This window comes from Erpetoichthys calabaricus, chromosome 9, assembly GCF_900747795.2.
Source record: "Erpetoichthys calabaricus chromosome 9, fErpCal1.3, whole genome shotgun sequence".
NCBI classification, from domain to species: Eukaryota; Metazoa; Chordata; class Cladistia; order Polypteriformes; family Polypteridae; genus Erpetoichthys; species Erpetoichthys calabaricus.
In genome coordinates this window covers 93,454,409-93,474,715 of record NC_041402.2, presented here as the reverse complement: position 1 = coordinate 93,474,715, position 20,307 = coordinate 93,454,409, and the positions used below count along the sequence as shown (strand labels likewise).

The window sequence follows — 20,307 nt, the reverse complement described above, 5'->3', positions numbered from 1 at the left end:
CACAAATATCTCATTCTCTCTTTTTTAAAAGAATGGCAAAGAGATTACTAGCTTCCTCTCCACTTGTATGAATGATGGCAAATGGCATCGTCCTCTTCCTCAGTGCCTGAGTAAGTAGGCAATGCTTTCAAACAATGTGCTTAGCATGTAAAATACTAAAGACAGTATTAGAAACAAAAACTACAAGTATACTGTATGTAACATGTTAACAATACCACTTTAAGCTATATGTGGAAGTGCTCTTTAAAAGAATGCATTAAATTAATTTCCTTTGACAAATCATATTACTTAATACTTCAAAGTACTTTGTCTGTTCCAGTCACCTTCACATTTATTCATCATTTAGACTTTAATAAAATATGTAAGGTTGTTTGCTTTATCCATTTGCCTTGTTAAAGTTAATATATTTCTCATGTTGTGGTCAGTCTATTCGACACTCTTATTTTATAGTGCTTCAGTCTTGTTCTTGTACATTTACTGTTTCGCAGTTTTACTACTTGCACTAAACAGTTGCACTAAGTAGCTGCTTAATTAGGAAGATCTTCAGCTCTTCTACTTACTGTGCACCTCATGCATCTGAGGTGAGTTCTAACATCCTGTGACCATAATACTAAATTGAAATGAATAAAGAGATGGACTGATCTCTACGCCAAAGACCTAATTCCACTTGTTTCTATAGATTTTTGATTAATATTGAGACTTTGTTACTAGGGGACCAAATGCTTTCAACTGAATTTGCTGTCATGTTCCTGAAATCATATCAGGTTATTCTTAGGAATGTGGCACTATAGTACTGAAAACCCTGTAGCAATTGAAGCATGTATCTGATTCACATAGCATTCAAACTTTTCCCAATTGTGTCAAGAAACAGGATATATGCCACAAAAATACTCTCCACACCATTAAACGTACACTAGACTATGTCACTGACAGCAGGCAGGAAGGCATCCAGGACCTTATGGCCTTAAATCCAGTTTTGTACTAATTCCCTTAATTAAATTTAAACACTTCAACCATGTCACATCATAATCTCTGTTTGCATAAAAAAGATGGTATAGCCACTTCTGATATTCTTCAAAAGTTGTGTTAACCTCTCTTGGCTAACACAAGACAGTTTGTGTCCTACCACACAATCAATATTAAGGTTTTTTTGAGTGGTGGTCATTCTAAACACACTTCTGTCACTGCCTAACATAAAAACCCAGCATGGTTGCTGTCCCTGATATACTCATGTTGGTATGTTTGGTGCCCATGACTATGCCACACTCCCAGCCATTTAAATCTAATCCTTCCCATTCTTCCTCTAAAACTATACACCCACACTCTTTCCACTGGTACTTGCGTACTTGCAATATGTGAGATTCTGGCACTGCAACAGCAGTCATTAACATTGGAATAGTAACTGAACCTAATAAAAGTGCTACTCAATGTATCAACATTAAAGTGGTAATAGCAAAATCACTTAACCACTACCCAAAGTCATAGTACAGCATGGGGATTTACTAACGATTGATTTGTTGTGTTAAAAGGTCTCTCTTTTTTTTTTCCTTGTATAGTCATAGATTGTGGTAAACCTCTTCCACTTTTAAATGGCAACGTGGAGTTCCTGAAGGGCAATGAGATCGACAACTTCTATCAGTCAGTGATCAAATACCACTGTAATGAACCTTTCTATAAGATGCTGGGAACTGGAGATTGTAAGTCCATCAATGTATACCCTTTGGTGATCGTCTGTAATATGTTCCAATGATCATTGCTCATTCCAACAGTGTTTGTTTCCCTCTTGAACCACTTTATTTTCTTAATGAAGTATACACACCATTAAAGTAAAACTTTTTTTACACAGAAATATAATTGGAATCATGTTTTACAAGTATGTGGACTCATTTTCATGCTAACAAAAATAGAATGTTTCTAGGATATACTGGCATTGGTGAGGTACCATAATTCTCTTTCTATACATTCTTTTTGTGCCCAAAATTAAATCATTTTCAAATTCGTGCACAGAGGTATAGTACTAGAGGCTGTTTCAGAAAATAGTCCATGCATAAAAAAGGAAAATTAGCATTCCCTTTCCACATTAATATTGTAGGACAATGTTGCATTGCCTTCTGCCCTTTGTTATGACACACGGGACTTAAAGATGCAGGTAAAAACATAAGCTACCTCTCCCATTCACTGAGATGTAACACTTAACATCAACCAAAGAACAATCTCTGTGCAGTGCTCTATTTGAATCTCTGTCTGATAAGATGACATGAATCAGAGTTAATTGACACTGGTGCTTGAATAACCAGGATCAGAGATATCATATCCATGCACCATTAACCATCCTAGTTAGTGAGTAAAATTTTTATAACCCACTGTCTACACTAGTTATCTGCTCTCAGCCTGTCGTCAGCTTCAGCGAAAGCCTTGCTTTGACTTCTGCTCTATAGGAGGCACCATATTGCCTAGAATGTAGACCACAATAAAGGCTGAGAGGAGCCTACTACTTCCAGAGGTAACATAGTGCCAGATTTAAACCATCTGTAATGGGAATGGATGTAGATGCTTCATTGAATTCACTCTTGCTAAAGCACAGCCAGGTCCACAAGCAAGAGAGACTTGCATTAAAGAGACGCATCTGTCTTGCCAAAGGAATTGCTTAACAGACGAGATGATGAGTTGTGAGGCAAGTACAGACAATTTACAAAGAAAATCACTCTTCTCTCAAGGCAGACAGATGCAGAGAAGCTTATAACTGAAGTGAGGCTGATCCATCTAACTAATGAAAAGATCAGACCGCTTATAAATTTATTTAAAAGTCAGTTCTGAATGAATAATGTTTTCTTGGTGTATTTTTGTAGTATTTCCCTCTACTTATACTTTACTTATTTTCTTCAGGGATAAGTGTACTCATCAAGTTCATTACCAAGTTGGTCTACTGTCGCACCTTAAGATTAACACACACATACATAGATATACGCATACACACAGACCCTAACCACTGTATGAATGATGTATACACAGCCCATTATATATATATTACAGTATATATAAATGTCAACGCATGGAATTGTGTGCGTCTGTCCAGCCCGGAAGTGAGAGGTGGAGTTGGGGTAAGGGCTCCACCTCCGAGGAAACAGAAACCTCAACAATCAAAAAATGATTGTTCGTTTTAATTTAGACCTAACCATCTTTTGCAGGCAGGAGGCAAAGACTTACTCCATCATGTGACTAGTGATGAACACAGCAATTGCTAACAAAACAGCCAAGACTATGCAAAATAGTCAGAAAATGGCAGTAAATGTTTAAAAGCAGAACACAAAATGGCTTTGAGGTGATGTCTCTGACAAAAGGTTAAAATATACAAATAACAAAGAAAACATTAATTATAATTTCAAAAATGCCATCAAATGACTTCAGGAAAATTTATGAATTGAAATATATCTCTGCATAGTTCTGGTGTCTCCGATGTCTCCAAAACAGAAAATAACTCACTTTTACAATACAAAGAGATTAGTTATGGGTCATATGCTTGCTCAGTCCAAGTGTGTACTGTAAGACTAAAGGCAGTAAAGGTTTGCTGTTTGTGTGAAACAGTACATTTAAATGTCTCAACCCCTCACTCCCCTTACGCTCTGTTATCAAAAAGCAGGGTGTGTTTGAATACAAAGAGCCCTTCCACTACCTGTCATCATTTCTTTGAGTTTCTTTCATTCTCACACTAACCAATGGTCTGCTGCCTTTTCAACAGTGGTGGCACCAGACAGAGTTGTCACATATTCTGAGTATCTTCCTTCACTTTTAGGGCTTCCAACAAGGTACAATACTTCATTTTGATAAGTCATAAATAAAACAAAATTGAAAAATTATTGCTCACTTTTGTCTGCTTTTTACAACACTTCATGATAGTATGTAGGAAAGTACCTGTATTAACAAATAAATCATGATTAATTTATTTGCCTGGGATAAAATTAAACAATGTTAATTTAACCAAAACATAGAAAAGAACAAAAAATACTGTAAATACGTTTGATGACAATGAACTTTTCAATTTTGGACAGATTCTGTGGATTCAGAGTGTACAGTATCTGTATTTACTCTCTGGATTTCTTTTCTTGTGATCTTCAAAGCAGGTAGACTGCAACACTGTACACTAGAAAATAAAGATTACCTCTGAGCATACACACCAGCAAAAGTTTGTATTGGAGAATAAGGATAAAAAAAGTATTAATAATGTAACAAAATTTCAAGGATATCTTGATTCAGGTGCTAATTGATTGTATTCCTGGTACAAAACCCTCGCAGCTCTCCAAAAATTGATGCTTTTCATCAGACTCTGTGTATTGTTATCTTTAACAGACATGCAGTTTAACAAGCAGAAGTTGATACACCGGCAAAGGAAAACAATATCATATAGGTCAAACTAAAGTGCAGTTGTACAACAAAATCAAAAAATCAGAACTCTTGGGAGACCAAAACTATTCAAAAATCAGTCTGAAAAAATTAGAAGAGAGCCCAAGGAACGCGCCGTGGTATATCGACAGAGCTAAATAATTTGCTCTTTGAACATGTGGCTTAACAGATTATTTTTAGCTACAGAAGATTTGAACATGTGGCTTAACAGATTATTTTTAGCTACAGAAGACCCAGTTACAGGAGGATCTTTAAGAAAAGAGATCATAGTCATTTTTGATTCAGTCTTGTTTTTCTATTGTCTATTTAGTTTTCGAGTGGCATTGTGGTAGTGCAACTTCCTTGCAGTAAGGCAACCAGAGTTCATATCTCAGGTCCTCCCTGCGCCAAGTTTGCATGTTTTTCCTGTGCATGTGTGGGTTTGCTTCAGTAACCTCACCCAGTCCAAAGACATGCATATTAGGTTTATTTGTGATGCTAAAGCGGTCCTAGTGTGTGTGCATGTGTGTTCACGCTGTGGAAGATTGGCACCCTGTCGAGGGATTGTTTCTGCCTTATTTTCTGCATTTGCTGGCATTTGTTCCAGTCCCTTTTGACCCTGCTCAGAATTAGGTGGGCTTAGAAAATGGTATGGTATTGGGATCTTCCTCCATGAATTAATTTTTTTTCTTTATTATAGGGATCTTCTCTTGTTCTGCACAAAGAAAATGGGAAGATGAATTCCACAATTATAATATTCCTGATTGTCTACCAGGTGAGTTTTTCTCCTTTTTTATATTTTTGAATTGTATTTCTTATTTTTATGAAAACCTGACCCATATAAGATCATAAATATGTCATTTTATAATGCAGGACAATTGTAAGTTGAGTCCTAACTCTTCGTTTTCTTAGATTTTTGATAGTTACTATTGAACATGGGCGGCACAGTGGCGTACTGGTAGCGCTGCTGCCGCGCAGTAAGGAGACCCGAGTTCACTTCCCGGGTCCTCCCTGCGTGGAGTTTGTACGTTCTCCCCGTGTCTCCATGGGTTTCCCCCCACAGTCCAAAGACATGCATGTTAGGTGTCTTAGCGATTCCTCAATTGCCCCTAGTGTGTGTGCTTGGTGTGTGTGTGTCCTGCGGTGGGATGAAGCCCTGCCCAGGATTTGTTCCTGCCTTGCACCCTGTGTTTGCTGGGATTGGCTCCAACAGACCCCTGTGACCCTGTGTTAGGATATAGCGGGTTGGAGAATGACTGACTGACTGACTATCCATCCATCCATCCATTTTCCAACCCGCTGAATCCGAACACAGGGTCACGGGGGTCTGCTGGAGCCAATCCCAGCCAACACAGGGCACAAGGCAGGAACCAATCCTGGGCAGGGTGCCAACCCACCGCAGACTGACTGACTATTGAATCTAAAAGTGCCTATGAAAATTCATAGTGATAAAATTGTCCCAAACATTGTGTGAAACCAAAACCATTTGTGAATAATCATGCTCATGTACATAATTGAATTTTATACGTACTCTATTCTTATGATAAAGAACCACTGCTGAATTTTCCTTCATTCACGTATCATTGTCACAATCACCTGTATCACACTTAATTGGAAATTCCTTAATTTGCCAGAATGAGCAAGAGTGTCTGTGTAATTCAGCACAAAATAGATTGGATTACCAAAACACAAACCTTATATGTCAGTCGTCTGAGGATCCCATTGTTGGGGCTGACTAGACTAAATTCTTAAGGTGCTTTTATTTTGGATAAATAGGAACAAAGTATCATCAGAGAAGGTACAACTTTAAACACTCCTTTGGAATGCCAGTTTGCTGAAAAAGTCAGTGTATCCAGATGGACAAGAATTGCAGCTTTAAATGGCTTAGATAAATATTGCATTTCCAGTAAACACATTTCTTAACATATAGATATAGAATAACCCATTAACACACATATATATATATATATATATATATATATATATATATATATATATATATATATATATATATATACAGTATATTACTTTAATATAAATATATTTTGCTTCAAAGCAATGGTTTGGTGTACCTGCAGTCAAACTAATAAATAGTTTTGTGGCTGTGGTAAATGGATATCATAACTGCGGTAAAAGGTAATAACAGACAAGAGTACAGTCTAATGTTGGTCACATCTTTTCTGCAATGGAAGGTTTCTTCTACTTTGAAGTTAATGTGGAAGGAACTGTTTTCATAGCACTAGAGAAGTGGGCATGTTCTAAACCAGACTAAATCCCTGGCCGTAAATTGTACATTTCTAAACTGAATATTAAAATATTTACCATGTCCACACATCAGACTTACTCTCTAGATTTACTTTCTAAGACGTTCCTGTCCAAGAATATTACAGTAGGGTTTGGAATCTGGAGTTGAGGGCTTTTCAAGAGAGCATTTTAATTTTCTACCCAGAGTAATCAAAGCAAGCACTGCAGCAGTGGCCTTAGCACTGTAGTAAAGATGGCGAAACAAAGCTGTGGAACCCATCTTCTTCCAGTCCTTATGTTGGTCACCTTGTCATCATCAAGAACCTGTTCATTATTTACATTTGGTGATTATATGCAGAAATGTATTCTAGTATTTTTATTTGTGTTTCAACAATCCAAACTACTCCAAGAACTGAATTACACACAATCTCTTGTTTATTGTAATAATTTAAGGGATTTGAGTTTCATATTGTCTGCAATGAGATGACACTTGTATATAGTCTATTAAGTCACCTAACTATTTCTTTGTTTTGTTTTGTTTTATGGATTATGAAAGTGACTTCTAGACTTTTTTTGTGCTTTTGTGTTCACTTGTGCTTCTTTATTTGTTTTATATAATCCACTGACTTTGTTTTTGGTACCTTAAACAGTTACCTGCAGTGGGAAGACAGGTCTTAATATAATGGTTGGGTGTTGGCTTCTGCCTCATGCAGTGTCCGCATTTTCTACATATCTAAAGAATTGTGACACATGGCAGCTCATCTTATTAACTTAGAGGGACTGTTGCTACAGAGTATGGCTATGAAACAGGTGAATTCATAAATAGTCATCTTAAAAAAAAGGGAATTGTTGAACAATAATAGTAAGGTTTTAGTGCCACTCTTTACCAAGTTAAAGTCTCATGACCTCCTGCTACCCAGTACAGAGAGCAAGCAGACAAAAAAAACTCAGAGCTCCTGTCTCTTTAATGAAGAGAGCAGACTCAAGTGTGCAATATGTACTGGCTCCACCATAAGGCACTGTGGTGTAGCTAAAGAAATAGCTCCATGAAAAGTTAAAGAGGTTAACACTCTAGAGAAGTTTACAGGCTAACCCAACCAGAGAAAGAATGACTTAGTTGGGGTAAGTTTAGAACAAAGTCTCCGCTTGGAGGAAGGTAATGTTAGAAAGAAAGAAAGAAAGAAAGAAAGAAAGAAAGAAAGAAAGAAAGAAAGAAAGAAAGAAAGAAAGAAAGAAAGAAAGAAAGAAAGAAAGAAAGATGTGGAGAACCACATTGTCGTTTGAATTTTTGTATGTAAACTTGTCGAGCTGAGGCATTATATCCTTCCTCTATATCCTTCTTGTTTATCCTTCTTGTTTATTTTAGTAATCTTTTATTATCAGGTAGCAATTCTAACAGAATGGGTTTCTGCATAACAACAACAACATTTATTTATATAGCACATTTTCATACAAATTAAAACTCAAAGAGCTTTGCATGATGAAGAAAGCAAAAAAAGACTAAATAAATAAGAAAATAGAATTAGGGAACACTAATTAACATAGAATAAAAGTAAGGTCTGATGACCAGGGAAGACAGAAAAAACAAAAAAAAAAAAACTCCAGACGGCTGGACAAAAAAAAAAAATCTGCAGGGGTTCCAAGGCCACGAGACCACTGAGCCCCCTCTAGGCATTCTACCTAACATAAATGATCTCAATCAGTCCTCATGGTATTCAGGGTTCACATGGAAAAACTTGATGATGACGGTTATGTGGACTTCTGCCCTTTAATCTATCAATGTAAAGACATCATGGTGCTTTGATCAGGTGGTGGTGGTGCAGATCGCCATCACAGAAAACCGGAAAAAGAACAGAAGAGAAAGTAGGGGTGAGTACGGATTACGAAGCCACCAGGAATGATAATGATAATTAAATGCATATACAGAGTATCAGGATTAAACAAAAATGAAGCTATGAGAAAGCCATGTTAAAGTAATGTGTTTTCAGCAGTGTTTTAAAGTGCTCCACTGTATTAGCCTGGTGAATTTCTATTGGTAAGCTATTCCAGATTTTAGGTGCATAACAGCAGAAGGCCGCCTCACCACTTCTTTTAAGTTTAGCTCTTGGAGTAATAAGCAGCCACTCATTTGAATATCTTCTTCTTCTTTCAGCTACTCCTGTTAGGGGTTGCCACAGTGGATCATCCTCTTCCATATCTTTCTGTCCTCTTTCTGTCCTTCTGTCCTCCATATCCTCTTCCATATCTTTCTGCATCTTGTTCCATTACACCCATCACCTGCATGTTCTCTCTCACCACATCCATAAACCTTCGCTTAGGCCTTCCTCTTTTCCTCTTCCCTGGCAGCTCTATCCTTAGCATCCTTCTCCCAATATACTCAGCATCTCTCCTCTGCACATGTCCAAACCAACGCAATCTCGCCTCTCTGACTTTGTCTCCCAACCGTCCAACTTGGGCTGACCCTGTAATGTACTAATTTCTAATCCTATCCAACCTCATCACGCCCAGTGCAAATCTTAGCATCTTTAACTCTGCTACCTCTAGCTCTGTCTCCTGCTTTCTGATCAGTGCCACCGTCTCCAACCCATATAACATAGCTGTTTTCACTACCATCTTGTAGACCTTCCCTTTCACTTTTGCTGATACTCGTCTGTCACAAATTACTCCTGACACTCTTCTCCACCCATTCCACCTTGCCTGCACTCTCTTTTTCACATTTCTTCCACAATCCCCATTACTCTGTACTGTTGATCCCAAGTATTTAAACTCATTCACCTTTGCCAACTCTACTTCCTGCATCCTCACCATTCCCTGACCTCCCTCTCATTTACACACCACATGTATTCTGTCTTTTCCTACTGACCTTCATTCCTCTCCTCTCTAGAGCATATCTCCACCTCTCCAGGATCTCCACAACCTGCTACCTGCTACCTGCTCTCGCTACGGATCACAATGTCATCAGCAAAAATCACAGTCCACGGGGACACCTGTCTAATCTTGTCTGTCAACCTGTCCATCACCATTGCAAATAAGAAAGGGCTCAGAGCCGATCCCTGATGTAATCCCACCTCCACATTGAATGCATCCGTCACTCCTACCGCAGACCTTACCACTGTCACACTTCCCTCGTACATATCCTGTACGACTCTTATGTACTTCTCTGCCAATCCTGACTTCCTCATACAATACCACAGCTCCTCTCGAGGCACCCTATCATATGCTTTCTCCAGGTCAACAAAGACGCAATGCAACTCCTTCTGGTCTTCTCTATACTTCTCCATCAATATCCTCAGAGCAAACATCACATCTGTGGTGCTCTATCTTGGCATGAAACCATACTGCTGCTCACTAATCATCACCTCACTTCTTAACCTAGCTTCCACTACTCTTTCCCATAACTTCATGCTGTGGCTCATCAATTTCATTCCCCTGTAGTTACTGCAGTCCTACACATCCCCCTTATTCTTAAATATCAGCACCAGTACACTTCTTCTTCACTCCTCAGGCATCCTCTCACTTTCCAAGATTCCATTAAACAATCTGGTTAAAAACTCCACTGCCATCTCTCCTAAACACCTCCATGCTTCCACAGGTATTACTTCCTCCTTGCTAATCCAATGCACTTCCTGATTCACTATCTTCACATCATCCAGCCTTTTCTCTCTCTCATTCTCTTCATTCATCAGCCTCTCAAAGTACTCTTTCCATCTGCTCAACACACCATCCTCGCTTGTGAGTACGTTTCCATCTTTATCCTTTATCACCCTAACCTGCTGCACATCTTTCCCGGCTCAGTCCCTCTGTCTAGCTAATCAGTACAGGTCCTTTTCTTCCTCCTTAGTGTCCAACCTTTCATACAACTCATCATACGCCTTTTCTTTAGCCTTCACCACCTCTCTCTTCACCTTGCACTTTATTGCCTTGTACTCTTGTCTACGTTCTGCATCTCACTGACTATTTCACTTCTTCTTTGCCATCTTCATCCTCTGTATACTCTCCTGTACTTCACCATTCCACCACCGGGTTTTCTTTTCCTCCTTCCTCTGTCCAGATGTCACGCCACACACTCTTCTTGCTGTCACCCTTATTACATCTGCTGTAGTTTCCCAGCTGTCTGGTAACTCTTTACTGCCACCCAGTGCCTGTCTCACCTCCTCCCTAAACTCAACCTTGCAGTCTTCCTTTTTCAAATTCCACCATTTGATCCTTGGCTCTGTCCTCACTCTCTTAATCTTCTGGATCTCCAATGTCATCCTACAGACCACCATCTTATGCTGCGTAACTACACTTTCCCATTGCCACCACTTTGCAGTCTTTAACCTCCTTCAGATTGACTATTTTGCACAGGATGTAATCTACCTGTGTGCATCTTCCTCCACTATTGTACATAACCCTATGTTCCTCCCTCTTCTTAAAATACGTATTCACCACAGCCATGTCCATCCTTTTGGCAAAATCCACTATCCTCTGACCTTCTTCATTCCTCTCCTTGACACCATACCTACCCATCACCTCCTCATCTACTCTGTTCCCTTCACCAACATGCCCATTGAAATCCATTCCAATCACCACTTTCTGTCCCTTGGGTACTCTGCTCATCACTTCATCCATCTCACTCCAAAAATCTTCTTTCTCCTCCATCACACACCCAACTTGCGGGGCATATGCACTAACAACATTCATCATCACACCTCCAATTTCCAGCTTCATAATCATTACTCTGTCTGACACTCTTTTCACCTCCAAAACACTCTTGACATACTGTTCCTTCAGAATAACCCCTACACCAGGGGTGCCCAATGCATCAATCGTGATCGACCGGTAGATTGCAAAGGTAGTGCAGGTAGATTGAGTTGCATTCAAAAAAAAAATGTTTTTAAACGTTAGTCTATCACATATCCTCCCTATGGCATTTGCCACTTGATTGACATACAGGGCAACCAGTCTGAAATCTCTTTTCTTCTAACACACTGGTCATCCCGCACGCACGATCAAATGCTAGAGCTACTGCAAAACTCCGGCTGTAATCTAATTAGCCTTCCAATTTATATCGACTAAAGAAGGGATTTAAAAAAAAATTGTTTGGGGAGGGTATGGGCTGGATGTGGAATTGGATGAGGATTTTTTTCTCACAATGTCACAATCGAAGTGCGTTTGTCTGATATGTCAATCTATCATTGCTATTCCAAAGAAGGAAAATGTGGAAAGGCACTTTCAAACTGTTCATAAAAACTACGAAACTGACTTCCTTCCGAAAAGCGATCTGAGAAAGAGAAAGGAGGGGGAACTAAAATCGCAGTTAATCGGACAGCCATTATCTTTCACTCAGCTGAATTCAAAAGCAAAGGCAGACACACTGAAGCATCGATCCGGGTGAGTCACTCGATCATTAGATGCAATGGAGGTGTGTGCGCAACTTGACAGCATAAGCTACACAGAGCAGATTGAAAATTGCCTGTCAGACTTTGACAGACAGTTTCAAGACTCAGCTTTACTTGAGCCAATCGCTACATTTAAGTGCTATCCATTTAGGGAAGATGTTCAGGGTGATTCACCCGCATCAAAAATTGCAACACTGTTTCACCTAAAACTCCTCTACAGTGGAGGATGAGATTTTGACAGTACAGGATGACATTCAGCTGAAGTCTGGGGCTCTTGGACAGTTTTGGAACTTACTCACAGAGGAAAAGTACCCAAACATGAGGAAATGTGCTACCTCCTTGACTGCATTATTCGGCTCTACTTATTAATGCGAGATACAACAACATATATTTTATGTATAAAGTATACTCAGTATATATATATATATATATATATATATATATATATATATATATATATATATATATATATATATATATATATAGCATTTTTAATATAGGTAGATCATTTCGACCTGGTCATTTTAAAAGTAGCTCACAAGCCGAAAAGTGTGGGCACCCCTGCCCTACACCATTTCTCCTCCCATCCACACCATGATAGAACAGTTTGAATCCACCTCCGATCCACCTGGCCTTACTCCCCTTCTATTTAGTCTCTTGCACACACAATATATCAACCTTCCTTCTCTCCATCATATCTGCTAACTCCCTCCCCTTACCAGTCATACTGCCAAAATTCAAAGTTCCTACCCTCAGTTCCACTCTCTTTACTTTCCTCTTCTCCTGCCTCTGGACATATCTCCCCCCTCTTCTTCTCCTTCTTCTTTGGCTTCGGCCAACAGTAGTCCAATTTCCGCCAGCACCCTGTTGGCTAACAGCACTGGTGGCGGTTGTTGTTAACCCGGGGCTCGACTGATCCAGTATGGAAATTTGTATTGCTGTCCGCATACTGATTTGGCAAAATTTTACACCGGATGCCCTTCCTGACGTAACCCTCCTCATTTATCCGGGCTTGGGACCGGCACGAAGAAACACACTGGTTTGTGTATTCCCTGTGGCTGGGTTACTCATTTGAAGATCTAAGGTTACGATTTGGAATGTAAGGTGAAAGACATTCTGAAATATAGGATGGAGCAAGATTATTTAAGGCTTTGTAAACCATAGGTGAGGAAGGCAGGCTCTATTGTTGGCATGGAGCTGGACAGTTTAACATCTGTGGCAGAGCGAAGGGCGCTCAGCAGGCTCCTATCAATTATGTAGAATCCACTGCATCCACTAAATAGTATCATCTCCAGACAGAAGAGCAGCTTCAGCGACAGACTGCTGTCAATGTCCTGCTCCACTGACAGATTAAGGAGATCGTTCCTCCCCCAAACTATGCGACTCTTCAATTCCACCCGGGGGTGTAAACGTTAACATTTAACATTATAGAAAGTTATTGTCTGTTTTTCACCTGCATTATTATCATTCTTTAATTTAATATTATTTATTGTATCATTATGCTGCTGCTGGAGAATGTGAATTTCCCATTGGGATTAATAAAGTATCTATCTATCTATCTATCTATCTATCTATCTATCTATCTATCTATCTATCTATCTATCTATCTATCTATCTATCTATCTATCTATCTATCTATCTATCTATCTATCTATCTAAAGTCAATTCTAAATGACACAGGTAACCAATGTAGTGACATCAAAACTGGAGAGATGTGTTCGGATTTTCTTTTCCTAGTTAAGATTCTAGCAGCTGCATTCTGCACTAGTTGCAATCGATTGATTACTTTTTTGGGTAGTCCTGAGAGGAGTGTGTTACAGTAATCTAGCCAACTGAAAACAAAAGCATGAACTAATTTCTCAACATCTTGCAATGTTATAAGAGGTCTAACTTTTGCTCTATTTCTTAAGTGAAAAAAATGCTGTCCTAGTAGTCTGATTAATATGTGATTTTAAAATCAGGTCAGAGTCAATAGTTACCCCTAAATTCTTTACCTCCATTTTGACTTTTAATCTTAATGCATCAAGTTTATTTCTAATAACCTCATCATATCCATTTTTGCCAATCACTAAAATTTTTGTTTTTTCCTTATTTAGTTTGAGAAAATTACTATTCATCCATTCAGAAACACAAGACAAACATTGTGTCAGTGAATCAAGAGTGTCGGGGTCATCAGGTGCTATTGATAAATACAGTTACATGTCATCAGCATAGCTGTGGTAGCTCACGTTATGCCTCAAGATAATCTGACCTAACGGAAGCATGTAAATCGAAAACAGCAGCGGACCCAGGATAGAGCCTTGTGGAACACCATATAGCATACCGTGTATTCAAAGAATTTTCTACCTGCCAGGTAGGATTCAAACCAATTTAAGACACTGCCAGAGAGGCCCACCCATTGACTAAGGCAATTTCTAAGAATATTGTGATCAATGGTATCAAATGCGGCACTCAGATCTAAGAGGATGAGAATAGATAAACTGACTCTGTCTGCATTTACCCGCAAGTCATTTACAACTTTAATGAGTGCAGTTTCTGTATTGTGATTTGTTTTGAAACTTATCAAGAATAGCATGTTTATTGAGGTGGTCATTTAGCTGCATAATGACTGCCTTCTCTAGGATTTTACTTAGGAAAGGCAGGTTAAAAATAGGTCTAAAATTTTCAAAAGCAGAGGAGTCAATATTATTTTTCTTGAGCAGGGGTTTAATTACAGCAGTCTTAAGGCAGTCTGGGAAGACCCCTGTATCTAATGATGAGTTTACTATCTCAAGAATACTATCAATTAGCACGCCAGATACTTCTTTGAAAAAACTTGTTGGTATTGGGTCAAGGATGCAGGTGAATGGTCTCAGTTGAGAAATTATTTTATATAAATCAGGTAAATCTATCCTGATGAAAGAATTAAATTTGTTTATAATGGAGTACCGGGGTTTAAGAGGATCAGTATTGGGGAGATGTGCTATATTATTTCTAACATCATTAATTTTTTGATTAAAAAATACTGCAAAAGCCTCACAAGTTTCACTAGAAGTTTTTTGGAAGCATTCCATTGAGTGACCTGGGTTTAGCAGATGATCAATTGTAGAGAATAAGACTCTGGGATTGCTAGCATTGTTATTTATAATTCTAGAGAAATAACACCGCCTCTCAAGACGGACTATGCTGTGGTATTCTGTTATTTTAACCTTCAATATCTCATAGTAGATAATCAGTTTATTTTTTTCTCCATTTACACTCAGCTCTCTGGCATGTTCTCTTTAGATCAGAACTAGCAACTCTCTACACTTAGAATACAGGTAATGCAAGTATTACAAACGTATACATGTGAAGTCAATCCAAGTCTGTTCCTTATAAATAAAGCATTAAGAGTGGCATAAGAAAAGGAAGAAAACAAAATTTAAAGTTAAATGAGGTAAAACCTTGCTGCCACGCAGTGCCTTTCTCAAAATTTCTAAATACTAGCCCACTCACAATGAAGCATACTCTAAAATGGAAATAACCTGTCTGGTACAAGCTTATATTGTACATTTGCAGTTTTAGGGAGAATCCAACTCCCAACACTGGTGGGGATGTCCAGTGTTAAGTTGTAGTCATCAGAACTCAGTCATTAAAAATCCCCACTTGCTCCAGTTTAAAGGCCATTTTCTGGATACAATCAGATTAGTCGGTTGTCTTTCACATTTTGGGAGCAATGGAGCAGTGATTTTTACAGCTGGGTGCCCCTTCTGATGTCACCTCTTTTAGTCTACTAACTCACAAGAGAGATGGTGACTATTTAATCTCGGGTCATAGGAATATAACCAACACAAAATACACTGTTACTTTCAACCCTTTATTATGTTTCCTTAGTAATTTGTATGTTTTACTGAGTGGGGGCCAGGCAGTCATTTGGCCTTGGAACCCCTGCAGATTTTGTTTTTTTTTTTCTCCAGCCTAACTGGAGTTTTTTTTTCTGTCCTTCTGGCCATTTGACCTTATCACCGGACTCATCTTTAGAGGCTTACATCATGACATTTTATATAAGGACACTACTTTTCTACTTGATATTTATCTGTTTTTAAGATAATAAAGATGTATTTGTTTTTTTTCTTTGTTACTTATTCCTTAATATTATTGTCTAATCTTATTTGTTTATCTTTTCTTGTAAATTTCTCTTTGACATCTTGTAAGGCATTTTGAGCTACATTGTTTGTATGAAAATGTGCCATATAAATAAATGTTGTTTTATGTCTGATATGATTTGGAGTTCTACCATCTTTTATTAAAAAAAGCAATTGTGCTAATTCTAGTAGCAATAATAGTAGCATCACCAAATGAAAAATATGACATGAACATGAGATACGTAGGTAAAGTACATTTGTATAGAACATGTCACAAAATATCTGGATATCGAGCTATTGTAACAAATAAGCCACGAGTATTTGTAAAAAGTGAAATACTCTAACAAAATTTAAATTTAAAAAACATTACATGCAATTGTTCAGATTACTTAAAGTGGTAAACTTTAATCAATGGGGACAAAAAATTGTTCAACAGGATTCTGTATATTGTGGGGGTAGTTTATGGGGTCTTGCACTTGTGTATTGGTTTGCAGTTACTATTTATGATGCCAGACAGTAGAGACATGTTGCATGTTGGTCACTTAGACAAGTGAAAGTTTCACTATATTCTCTACCTTTGAAAATGAATATATTCATTAGGTTCATGTGGTAGGGTAAATTTAAAAAAATCTGACATTGTGTTTATTTTAATACTGTCATTGGGAAGTTGTAGATTCTGCTCTCAACCCTGTTCATCTTTCATTTTTACACAGTATGTGGAAAACCTCAGAAACATATTGCAGAACATCAGAAAATTCTGGGAGGTAGATTTGCCCCAAAGGGTACTTTTCCATGGCAGGTATTTTTGATTTTAAAAGGACGAGGTGGGGCAGCACTAATCAGTGATCAATGGATTATGACAGCAGCTCACAACATCTTCTCTAAAGGGTCTTCACAAAGCAGATTGAGTCTAACTGAGGTTGCCAAGGAACTTGAAGTGCACTTAGGAGACACAAATGTGGACAGATTACTGAAGATACCCAAACAGGAGGTGGAGGCTGTGTTTGTGCATCCTAACTTCAGTGAAAGTGATACAGACTTCAATAATGACATTGCCCTCATCAAACTGAGCTCCAGAGTTACTCTGAATGAGACCATAATGCCTATCTGTCTCCCAGAAGCAGGATCCCTCTATGAGAAAGATGTGGTAGGCTATGTGTCTGGCTGGGGCATGACTGAGAATCGTCGACTTTCTAGTGACCTGAAATATGTGGCTCTCCCTATAGTTGACCACTCTACATGCCAAAACTCAGTTGAAACCATAAAGACTAGTAGGAAGGATCCAACCCCAGATGTGACTGACAACATGTTTTGTGCTGGCAGAGTGGAGGGTGGAGATGACACATGCTCTGGAGACAGTGGAGGAGTCTTTGCCTTAATCAGTGAATCTGACCATGAATGGTTTGCTGCTGGAATTGTGTCCTGGGGAATTGATTGTGGTAAAAAACACAGCTATGGGGTATACACCAAAGTGTCCAATTACTTGGACTGGATTAAACAGACCATGTCAGACAATTAGATAATAGATGCTTCGTATTATATCTTGCTTTGTTCTTCCACTTTAGTTATTCCAGCCTCCCTGCAGACTTTTGCAATTTGTATGGTTTTGGTAGTTCTTGCTTTATTGAGTGTCTTCTTCTGCGTTTTGATTTTAATGTGTTTCTAAACATAAATCCATTAAACAGTGAAAATTGAATGAATCTTGACAGAATGGAAACGCATCTACAGTACATTTCATTCAAAGTACTTTCCAATTCACTTGGAGTATAAAAACAAACTTTAAAACACCTGTTCAATGATGCACAAATGTCTGTATTTGAATATATCTGTCAAACTTTGATCAGTTCTGATCAGAATTAAAAGGGCATGAGCCTTTTCCAGTAAAACAAGAACATGCTGTCTGAACAGATAAACAGTGCATTCATATGCAGCCATTTTAACATTGTCCAGTCAACTGTACTGTACAGTTAGCAGAGGAGATAAGTGGCTCATTTTACCTGAAGGCTTCCCAGTGTACAGTTAAAATCTTATTTTATATAGTATCTTTCATAATTTGCATAATCACAGAGGACTTACATTCATCCATCTATTTACTAAGTTCAGTTATTTCAATTCATTGTGTCCTGGTAGTATCAGCCATTGGGGAGGAACTGACACTGGACAGTGTCCACAGACCACAGGGTACACTAATGTATACACCCACACATTCATTTAATACGGAGTCACCAACAAAACATAACACACTTCAGAATGCTAAAGATTGCCTGATGGGAAAAACGCATGTGGACATGGAGGGAACATGCAAATTCCATTCAGACAGTGATAATGATGGGTAACACACAGCTATGATGACCCTTAGTAATCAAAACAGCCATAATAATAATAATGTTAAGGGTTCTAGAGTCAATCCCAAAAGCGGGCAGTTTAAGGTAGGAAACCACCCCATGCTTACATATACAGAACATCCACACTCACTAATAATGGTAAGAAATGATATAGAAAACTTTAGTAACTGGAAAATGGACTGACATTAGGACATGCAGTCTCCTTCAAAAGCCAGTGACAGGGACCAGTACCCTGACCTTAGAAGTTATGAGACATTCAGACAGATACCCCCTGCTCTGCCAAAAAAAATAAAAATGACGATAATTTATAGTAGTTAGATGGAAAAAGTAAGCAGTAAGATAATTGCTAAAGGACATTTGACAAACAATGTCACACGATGGAGCCATTCAACTGTGGTGATTATTATTGTAAACCAAGTGAAGTAGAAATGTAAATTGTACTTTAATTAAATTGACACTTTTTATTGTGCATTAATTTAATTATGTCATTAAATGTTTGATTTACAGTGAAAGAAAGTCCTCAGGTATCATAATGACTTCCGTCAAAGGAAATTCTAATAAATATTTAAGATTAATTAAATAATTAATAAAAAAGTGAGCTATAGACCTACCTAAAATATCACATTATTGTTGTTAAAACAATTAAGATACAAGAGTTAGGTTGAATGTAAAATTCATGTTAATTCATTTTGAACCAATGTCTAGATAATGTAAAATATAAACGTACATTAATAATATTGTCCAAAACTTTGCATCTCAAATATAGGTTCTGCAGACTCACAGTAGTTCTATGTGTTTGGTGTAATCCATTTCCACTTTTATGTATATAAGGACAAGGTCCTATAAGAGGCTTTCTGCAGTGCAGCAAATAGAGTGGTAAGTGTTTTTTTTATGTATGGGGAAACAATGAGCACAGTCAAACAGCACATGAGGGGGCAGTGGAAAGGAAAGCAACTAACCACATAACCTCAGTTGAAGATAAAAGAAAAATAAAACAAGAAAGAATGAAGAACCTGGACCATAGTGCCTGGAATGCCCATAGTCATCAGTCACAAAAAAATACCAAAAAGAAAATAATGTGGGAAAGAAATGGGGTGTCCAACGATACACCAGACTTTATTATGAAAGATGTGGGCAATTGAACGCCAAGAAGGAATGAAACATAATAGCTCCTTTTTCCAATGCCAGGACTTTAAAGTATAAGGTATAAAAGGACCAAATTTATTTAGCTCAAGGAAATGAAGGAGAGAGTTCTGGGGGGAGGAGGGAGCAAATATGTGTTTGATGGAAAACCAGGATGGTGGTCTCTTGCCATTCCAAAGAAATATGGGGAGAAAGGCTCTAACTTCAGGTCAATAATTACTAGATGGAGAGAGAGAAGGTGCATTGACCTAGCATGTATATGAAGAACAATATTCATCGGGATTAATAAAGTATCTATCTATCTATCTATCTATCCTTCATAATGGCCAAGTGAGATCAGAGAGATAGAGGGATATGTGTTCAGTTTGAGAGGGAGTCTTAATTTTTTAAGGGCTTAGTGGTAATTCCAGGTTATTATATTGAGTACAAAATTAGAAATATCAATGCTGAGATATTTAAATGAATTAGTCACAGGGATAGAAGAAGGAACAGGTGAGGGTTGGCAAAGATAGTTTAAAGGGAGTAGGACAGATTTGAACCAGTTAATTCTGAACGCTGAAACGGATTCATAAGCATCCTTCTCCATTAGGAACCTTGAGCAAGGCACTTGTGGGCTGACCCCACAATCTGATCCCCAAAATTCATGCTAAAACCAATTTATGCTTGGGGATTAGCACAGTATATCACATCAAAAAATCAAAAATAAGCATT

The 20,307-nt window shown here is 38.1% G+C and overlaps 1 protein-coding gene across 1 annotated transcript in view; it reads left to right on the top strand.

The window, feature by feature from the left end:
- The window catches only part of LOC114657948 (complement C1r-A subcomponent-like), a 44,802-nt gene extending 26,311 nt beyond the window's left edge, over nucleotides 1-18,491 (top strand). The window contains exons 8-11 of the mRNA XM_028809935.2: nucleotides 32-110; nucleotides 1,557-1,697; nucleotides 5,081-5,155; nucleotides 16,822-18,491. Coding sequence (XP_028665768.1) covers nucleotides 32-110; nucleotides 1,557-1,697; nucleotides 5,081-5,155; nucleotides 16,822-17,627 — 1,101 coding nt within the window. The 3' untranslated portion in view covers nucleotides 17,628-18,491. The remainder of the gene's footprint in view (nucleotides 1-31; nucleotides 111-1,556; nucleotides 1,698-5,080; nucleotides 5,156-16,821) is intronic.
- The last annotated feature ends 1,816 nt before the right edge of the window (nucleotides 18,492-20,307 follow it).